This window comes from Ruditapes philippinarum, unplaced genomic scaffold (assembly GCF_026571515.1).
Source record: "Ruditapes philippinarum isolate M1 unplaced genomic scaffold, ASM2657151v2 ctg10737_1_1_1_1, whole genome shotgun sequence".
Taxonomy (NCBI): Eukaryota; Metazoa; Mollusca; class Bivalvia; order Venerida; family Veneridae; genus Ruditapes; species Ruditapes philippinarum.
Window position 1 is genome coordinate 1 of NW_026857031.1, and position 9817 is coordinate 9817.

The 9817-nt window shown below is 31.5% G+C and overlaps 1 protein-coding gene across 1 annotated transcript; it reads right to left on the bottom strand.

The window, feature by feature from the left end:
- Nucleotides 1-322: 322 nt before the first annotated feature.
- Nucleotides 323-7631, bottom strand: LOC132748518 (uncharacterized). The gene is made up of 4 exons (XM_060738166.1): nt 7287-7631; nt 4109-4635; nt 2893-3141; nt 323-837 (listed from the first exon to the last, which is right to left on the bottom strand). Exons 1-4 carry the CDS (start codon nt 7607-7609, stop codon nt 641-643), a joined length of 1296 nt encoding a protein of 431 aa, XP_060594149.1. The 5' UTR covers nt 7610-7631; the 3' UTR covers nt 323-640.
- Between the last annotated feature and the right edge of the window lie 2186 nt (nt 7632-9817).

Consider the following 9817-nt stretch of genomic DNA (forward strand, 5'->3'; position numbering starts at 1 on the left):
CTTTCATTATAACTTTGTTTATTTTAAGTGTTTCATAAACTTTTATGTCAAAAAAGTTTTTTTATCTTTTCTAGGCTACAATAGGTGGCAAACTAACTAATACATCCGTCATTCTTCTGATTTTTGTAGGAAATTAACCATGTTGTGTATATCAGAGAGGTAGATTGAGTACTGTAATTCTTCCTTAGTCTATTTTCTTAATGTTTTCTTCTAAATTAAATGCTTCTTTTCTATCCATTTGGTCTGATTTTTGAGATGTATATTTATCCACCTTGTCATGTAACATCTACTTCTAAGGTGTTCTTTCTAAGGTGACTTTAGTTTGTAAATTTTTTGTCAATACTGCATATTCTTTTGAAGCGGTATAGATTGCTTTTTATTTCTGGGGTGGTCTGAAACTATGGGCAGATGTATGTGATTTTAAGTTTCTTTGCAATAAAGGCCACTTTCAATGTTCCGATTTTCTATAATTACCAACGCTTCTTAAAATAAGTAATGTCGTAGCTTTATGTTCTTGTCTTTTTTGGATAGATGCTATTTGCACATTCTGTAAATTGTTGTAAAGTTTATATCCCATGTGTCCAGATAACATAGCCAATGTATATGAATCTCTTGTAAATGTAAGTTCTGTCTCGTTAAATTATTCGTCTACAGTTTTTCTGATCATTTGAACAAGATCCTCCGATGAATCAACAAACGGATTGTAAACAGATATGTAAGGTAAGTTATTGTCTGTGCACATTTTTTGAGCAGTATTATGAGTTAAAGAAGTACTATCAAAAATTCTCACTATTTCTCTCGCCACTGTACACACAACTAAAACTTTGTATTTTCGACCTGGAATAATTTTAAATGTGATTAATAATGATAAAAAGTATGAAAAATAAATGGTTATACTAAATGGCATTATTATAGATACATGTACATGTAGCTATGTGAAGTTTTTTTTAGTCGAGGATATGCCAGATTCATATTCATATTTTACTTTTTCCAAATTACAAACATCTTAAAGAACGAAAGCAAAATACTAGAAATAGATTAATTGATTAATTATTATATAATATTAAATCAAATAATTAAAAGTGAATCAGTACAAAATCAAGATATGATACCATTGCAGTTGTCATTTATAACTTGACAGTATATGATAATATTTGCAATTGAAAGAGTCCATTCACCAGTCACTAAAATCTTTAAGAGGATCTGATTGTTTAAGCCGTGAAAGCCACAGTACATGTAAGATCAAGATATTAATATCAATAAAAAAAGTTGCAAACTTTAAATAAATAACTTTTATTTTCAGGTTTTAGAATAAAATCGAATTGCCAAGAGAGACTACAATCAATAAAAATATCTCAAATAACGTCATAGTTAAAACAATGTGCATATGAAAAGGTATGTTATATTGTCTATTCTTTCCCCACATTAACCAGGGCGTCTTTTCTTACCAGTTTTCAATTATCTTTATCAACTTGTTATTCTTAATTTATTACCCCCCCCCCCCGCCCAACGCAGAAGGAGAGATAAGATGTTAATATATTGTCCTTCCGACTGTTTGTTCGTGTATAAGTCCGTTCGTACGTCTGTAATTATGTACTTACATGATACCTTTATGGCATCGGGAAGTTTTAATTTGAATAAGGAACAATAGGGATAACAATGGAGTAGCCATATAAGTCCTGTCTCGTTACATTGTCCGTCTGTCCACTGTCCGTCACTAAATTGTTCGTCACGGAATTGAATGGAGCATAAAACTTAACTCTCTATTTGCAAAAGCTTGAGTAACTCATAAAGTTTTGGTAATATAAATTTGATATGTGAAAACTATACTTATATCATTTACATGCAATTTAATGAAAAACACAATTAATATCGTAGTAATAACTTCGGAGTTCTTGTCCATTGTATTTTTCATTTAATCATAAGAGAAAAAGTATTACTGATCGATATCAATTTGAAACTTCAAACATTTAGATTCTCATTAAGGAAGAGCATAATCTTTATTTACCATTATTACATTTGCACTTTTTAAACAACTTTTCCTGGGACCAAAACTAAGGAATTATTATAGATATCAATAGATACCTTATACATTGATATGTATCTTCTGTATATGTATAGACCGAAACAGATTTAAATAGGAAATAGCGTTAATACTCTAAACATATTGTAATTAAATGCATACAAGATAAGGTATATATATCGGAATAAACATCTGTAATGATATTGTCGTTGCTACAAGGTCAACGTCAACGTTACTAAACGTACAAATATTTCCCGTTTTATAATAAAAAACATAAAAAAGCATAATTATCTTCATTGAGTAATATACCCCTATCCTTCTCTGTGTGTGTATGTGTGTGTGTGTGTGCGTGCGTGTGTGTGTGTGTGTGTGTGTGTGTGTGTGTGTGTGTGTGTGTGTGTGTGTGCGTGCGATGGTGCGTTCGTGTGCGTGTGCTAGTGCGTGTGCGTGTGTGTTCAAAAGCCAAGGTCACAGAAGCATTAGTAGAAACCGTTTACGCTCCATTACCACATTCATTTCTAACACAACCTTGATGCTCAACAGGACGCGCACATTAATTAACTATACGCATGTCAATATTTTAGTGAAGGTTAAGACTCCTTTAACCCAATTAAGCAGATAGATAACCGTGTTATTTCTTGACTTGGAGGCTCAAATGTCAATACCAGAACCACCAGAATACCAGTTAATTATATTGATAAATCAAAGTGATTAAAAATGTACAAGTGGCCGCTAGAGAATATTGGTAATAAAATATATTCTAGAGTTAATGACTATCTGCTTGCGATAGGGAAGATATTTTCTCATTTAGACCAATGCATATTTTCTGTATTTCCTGCTATATGAATAAGACTATACATTCAACTTACTATTTTTGACTTTGCCCTTTTTTAAGTCCTTGACAAGCTTCTCAAAATCTGGAATAAATGTGACAACACAAACACAGAGATCACCAGCATTGACGACTCCAAGATCATCAATTACTTTTGAATGTATCCCACTTTCAGTAAGACGAGGCTGTATGTACTTCTCTATTGTCCTTTTGAAAAATGAATATTCTCCTCTTTCATATTCATTAGCAGCGTAAAGGTTAACAGTATTTCGACTTCTGCTAGAAACTGAAATTTTTTTGAAAACGCTCTGTGTAAAGGAATCAAACATATTGATTATTATTTTGAGGGAAAAAGTCCAATAATCCAATATCACAATGATTTAGAAAATTTAAAAACATGTAAGTTTTCTGTACACACAATAAAAGTTAAAAATTGATATCTAAAGCACATCGCTTAAGTATTTTACAACGATTCAATACATTTGTTGGTCAGATATCTTCTGATAATTTCATAGAAATGAAAAAAAAATGAAATGATAAAAAAGCAATAATCAAAGTATTGCAATCAGGTCCAATACTGGTTAGAACCCTTTCAACACTCTGAAGGGTCATAACAATAATGACTTTGTGGAAGGCCAAAATTACCTTAAATCTTTTGAATTCCTAATTTGTCTATATCAAATTATTGTGCAGTTTCTCTGCCTAAAAAGGATAAATCTGGAATAAGTGTGATCCCCCAGAAGCACTAATTACAACAAATGAAAATTGCAGACTTAGTTTGATTGAGTAAAAGATAATCAAAAGATCCAATATCTAGTTGTCCAGAATATACGATTTAAAAGCAAAATGAGTGTAAATAAAGTATAATTTTCTGAAGTCGGGCCTAAATGAAGTGGATTATTTTTACTACCATCTATCCATATATCAAATTTTATTAAAAAAAATATTTTCAGTAATTTTTGAGTTTTCGCAAAACTTGTTACATTTGTTATTTTTTGCCATAGCAACCAAAATGTTCATAATTTCCGGACTGCCATCTACCTATATATTAAAAAAGTCAGAATCTTAAACATCAATTCTGTTACTAACACTTATCTCAAATTGACATTATAGTTGGATAAAGGTAAATTTGACGTATCTAGAAATAACGGAAGTTCTAAATTTATCTTCAATCTTTTCTTGTTTTTAGTTTGTTTTTGGTTTAGTTATTTCTATTCCAAACAAAGACTTGTAATAGAAACTGATCAACTTACTGTTCAAATTTCCAAGACGGTGTTCGCCGAAACATTTTTTAAACGAAGTACTACATTGAAAATCAACCCTTTCTTCTTTTTTCAGCGCAAGGTCTAGTATTTGTTTATTAGCTGCAATAACTTGATGTTCCGACAATCTAAACGTAACAACTTCATCCTTGACATCATCATATTTGCCTGCAACAATCTTGGAAAGATATTTATCGACATCATCAATCAGTTGATCAATCCTCTTCATATCAAGAATTACATCGTCTGTAATCGCCTTGTATTTATTCTCAACTTCTAGAAGTAAAGACTTTTCCAATTCTTCAGCTTTTTTGATAAACTCTTCATTAAAACTCTTAATGTTTCTTCTTGTTTCATTTTTGTCTTCTGCCAGTTTGCACAAATATTCGAGTCGATCGTGCTTTAGTTTTTGCAAATCAATGATTTGTTGTTTCAATTCTGTTTCAACACTTTCTTTGTCTTGACTTTTTAGAAGTATTTTAGCAACATTTGGAATGTATTCCACTCCTGTACATGATCTTAAATTAGTAAAGGAAACAATGAATATATATAATATATGTGAAATATCTGGAACATCTCATATAAATAAATCATATGTATATATTTCAAATATTTCAAACTATTGCAACAATGCAAAAAACATAAAAATGAGCATGTATGTATGGAGCAGAATTAGGGTATTTATTCATATGACTACTTGTTGTTTTCATTTGCATAAGTTTAAATCATATTCCTACAAATTTGATTCATCTGTGAGAATCTCAAAGTTCTTTACTTAAATATTTATTTATTCTTTCTTACTATGTTTGTAGTAAGTTGTAATATTCTAAAGCCAATGCCAGTACTTCATCTTAATTCGTTTGATTTAATATTAGATACCAATAAATTACTTTTTTTAAACATGTGCTATTTCTACTTATTTAAAAGAAAGTGTGTTTTCTCGAATTTGTTTCTTAGAAATGTATCTGTGCAACTCTTATTCTCATTCGATTCACACTGAAAAAAAATTTGTATGTAGAGGCTATAAGAATTGTTGTTATAGAGATTTATCCATATTTTAACTTTATGAAATTATAACATTAAACAACCTTAAGCGAAATAAAACTGACTCATTTCAAAACAGCAGAACAAATAAAAACTAGAAACCACGTGATTAATATTTGCTTTCTGTGTCCTAGCTGTAAAATTCTAGCGCAAAATCTTAGTGACGGGATATAACTCATGTATCGCTTCGGTATTTTCTGTGAGCACAAGGTGTGAGGATACAATGCTACTCGGCAATTTAATCCAAGTTTATAGGTAGCACACCACAATAATGTAAGACACAGCTTTGAATGGCCAGGGAGGATTTCTTGGATATAGTGAATATTCTGGATTTAACCTTTTACCCCATATTGTGAAAATGGCAGTTTTCATTGAAACCCTCCTGTTACAAGTTCAAACTGCTATAAAGCTATAAAAAATGCTTCAATACTGATGAAACTTGGCACACAACTTGAATGGACCATGGCCTCTGTAACAGCATGAATCGTAAATTTTCTGTTACCACGGCAACTGGGAACGTCTCAAAATCACTATTTTGCATTGTTTTTCCCATCAAAACTGATTTCAAAGTGCTGCAACTTCTTAATGAATAGGCTTTTCAGCGTCGGTTACTAGTTACCCTGACATCGACCTGAGGCCATGTTTAGCCTGTCACATTTCCAAAGTTTTGTTGGCGATGAGGGGGGCTACCGCCACCTTCAACCCCCCCAAACAGAAGGGGGCACATCCCCCTTCTGGCAACCCCCTGATGTACTATTTTGATAGGGGGCGCGTCGAAAAGTGGTCACTTTTTTAACAACATTTCTCAAATGAAAAACAGTGTTGGGGCCTAAATAGGGCATTTTTTCACTGTTTGAGGTCTCAAAAAGGAGGGGGGGGGGCAAAAAGTCGTCAAAATACGTCTATATAAGGGAAAAGGTTAAATGACTGGTTGTCTTTAAAGTGCATTTTAAGCATGAAATTTGTTTTTGTGACATCTAATATGATCACTTTCAAATTTGAAAACATGGCCAGAAATCACATGCTGTTGATTATAGATGTTAAGGCCGCCATTTTTTGTGAACATTGCTTTTAAACAGCATGCACGGTAAAGACAAGTCATTTTATAGGGGGATACAAACTATTAGCAGTAGTAAAAAATCTGCAAGGTTGAGCACCAGTTTGTGATATTTTGCATGTAAAGGGAGTTGCTAAAGCAGAGACGGTGTTCCTTTAGCCTGTATATTTGCAGGTCTTTTTTGCCAGAGGGACGAAATGTGTTGTTTTGGGTCTCGGGCCACTGTAGATTTTGGGCTTCAACGGAATGAATAACAACTTTTTTGACTGCATGGGATGATTTCTATGTATATTTGCAATCTTATGTCATTAATGTTCTCAACAAAATGTGTTTTCTTTTTCTAGATTGTTTTGTTTGGTATCAGAATTATTAGACGTACATGTATTGCTTGTAGCACATTGACGGCAGAAACTTGAAATTTACTTTGGAGTGCTACCCTGGATTTCGTGGAGTTTTTAAGAGAATATTTCTATGGTTACATCGTCAGAAATTACGGACTTGTACGGAAATATTGGTTCCCGGCCAGATGTATAAATTTAAATTTCGTAAAATGAAACAAACAAACAAACAAACAGTGTAATTTCGCATTCGTGTTATTGAGTTCGTATTTGTCTACGTGCATTTGTATAGATTTTATTTTATTGTTATGTAACCCACTTTGTATTCTTAAAAGGAAGGACGTTCAAGATCATAAGTTAAAACTAAATAATTCAAATTGAAAAGGAAGAAGTATGCAACATAATATCTAAACACGTAGTTTAAACAAGAAGTCGAAACAATTGATCCTTACATTCTGCAGTATCAAAATACAAATGTTAAACTGGCAATTAAAAAGTAGCAATTAAACTTGTTTAAATCAATTTAAATTTATATGATTATAGATAAGAAAATTAATGAATACGAATACAAATTAAATAAATAGAAATTGAAAGATAAACAGCGAATAAATACCCAAATTCTGCTCCATATGTATGAATTCATGTTTTCAAAAAAAGTTAGGTTTCAAAAGTGTTTCAATCAAACTTCTTTAAGTCTATGCATGAACATTAATACTTCTATAAAAGTTACCCGTGTTTCAGTATACAAATAGGACAGTATACTTCATCATGTGTCTTGCAGTACATTTCAATCATCTTGTCCTGATGTTCCTTGCACTTATAACCTTTTAAATGAATCAAACTTCCTCCAATATCCTTTGCGCGGACATCAACTACCTTATGACCTATGACAAACCGATTGTGTCCATATCGACAATTTGCACAGAGGAAGGTTTTACACTCGACACATCTGTATATTGCTTCTGAATTTTTACCCTGTTCTGAGCATGGAGAGCAAGAAAAATCATGTATAATATCCGAGGCTTTTATAAAACTCCTACCGCCGGTCGCCATTTTGATTAAGTAACTATAGACAAGTGGCAATGTAAACAGTTATGACAATTTAAGAGGCATGACGGTTACGTTTATTTTTTGTAGGATCAATACACACGTTTATAACTTTCAAATTGTTAAATCACGACTAAAGTCAATCGATATTTTATATAGATATATATTTTAAAGTATGATATTACAAGTATACGTCATTACAATACAACAAAAGACCTTTGTTGAAGTTCTTGTTCTTTTGCGATTATTGTTTCAAAGATATAAAATACTGATAATATACTAAAATAAACTAATGGTTATAAACATATTGTATTACACGTATCTAAAACACAGTGTTTACAGACAAAGGCATTTTTTAAACTTACAAATTAATTAATGTATATTATACCATGAACAAACTGTCTGCTAGAATATAAAGTTCCCTCATAATTATAACTCCCATTAAACTTATTTAGGTCTTCAGGAAATATTTTTTGGTAAAGCTTACATATTTATCATCCGAGATGAGAGAAGTTTTGTAATATCATATATCCCTCAATGTAGTTTAACTTTATATACTAATAATTTAAATAAAAAGTGTTATTTATTATGTTAGAGTTAAGTTAAAGTATACAATATTTTAAAGTGTTCATTTGTTAACTAAAGATGGATTTACTATCATAAATAACCTGATTAAGGTAATAACTTTTGAATCCATTTTTTAAAACGAAATCGTAAGTTTTTTTAGTTGACTATAGACAACAGGTTATAGGAGAGTTTGCTTGTAACTTAAGTTACTTACTATAGCTCTGATTTATCAAATATTCAGGAATGTCAACATATACATGTTTCTTGAAATTAAAGCTGATTTTAGATAAAAAAAATATTTTTACAATGTTTTACATTTTCTAAATTATATTGCACAAGATACACGTTTCAGCTTATCTTAATTGTAAGCAGCCAGCCAGAGGATAGTAATCGGCATTAATTGTGTCGATCCAAACGAATGTCCAACGTATCTGATTGATTAATTTTATCAGGTTCGTTTCAATCTAAGATAAAGCTTGGAGGCTTTCGTGGCCGTGTGTGGTTATTGGTTTAAACAAATTTATTTAACCTCGATTGCGAAACAAGTTCTTGCAACTTATATTAATCACTTTCGAGTCCGCTTCCTGGAACCAACCAGTACTGGTGTCATATGAAGAAACATGGTCGAGTAGGGCTCGAACCCATGATCTCTGGGTTGAGAGGCAGACACCTTAACCACTAGGTCACCGCTGCCGAGTGTGGTTATAGTTGTTGTTGTCGTTTTGTGTTTTAAGGCCCTAGATGATAACCTCGTGTGGTAATTGTAATTGACTTTAAACTTGCAGCTCACCACTATGGGTTAAAATACTGCCAGGCATTTCAAATCACTTCATATAAGGACGTTATCCATCTATTTAGGTGCCTTAAATATGAGGTCTTAATCCATCAGTTAGGCTAAAAAGTTGCCATATGACCATTACAGTGTTGGTTTGTCGTTAAGCCCATCCAAACAAAGGTATCTTTGAAAAAGATACTCGGCCAGTAAAACGGGTTAACATGCAAAATTATGCTATAATTTCTAAGTTTTCAATACAAAAAGAAATGTTAGCAATGCTTGCTTAATAATGACATACTAATCATTTCCTGTAGCTAAATAAAATACACATTTTGTAAACATTGAAACTAAATTATTGCATATTGTTATTGATGATTTTTAAAGTAGGACAACTTCTGTTTTAAGATGTCACTTTTACTTATTTTACGTTTGACTTTACACATTTTGTTTTCATTTACAAATTAACCTAAAAGTTAAAGACCTGTATTAATTCATGTGCATTTTATTTAAGAACTATCCTTTACATTTTATTTTCTGTGGCAAAAACATCCCTATAATTTAATGTCAGAGCTATCCTTTAATTTTATTTTAGATGGTAAGAACTATCCTTTACATTTTATTTCAGAATGATTATAATTGTCATTTACATTTTATTTTAGAATAGCCAATGAGATTCACCGACTTCAGTTTGTAATTTTAAAATTACCAATGGAAATTATTCTCATATTCAGTCATTCACTGTTAATTTTAAAGAAAGTCATACTAATGACAAACAGACCTCGTCCGAAAAAGGAAAAAGCGTTTTAAGGAAAGACCATTTAATTAATTAAAGAAAATGTTAAACCTTTTAAAGATTTTATATTTGAGCTGAT

Bases quoted from the DNA above. Each gene is read 5' to 3' on its own strand.
- LOC132748518 (XM_060738166.1), bottom strand. From the start codon at position 7,609: ATGGCGACCGGCGGTAGGAGTTTTATAAAAGCCTCGGATATTATACAT. The intron at 4,636-7,286 runs GTAACTTTTATA...TACTAATTTAAG, and splicing joins ATTTGTATACTGAAACACGG to ATCATGTACAGGAGTGGAAT. The intron at 838-2,892 runs GTAAGTTGAATG...AAATTATTCCAG, and splicing joins AAAGGGCAAAGTCAAAAATA to GTCGAAAATACAAAGTTTTA.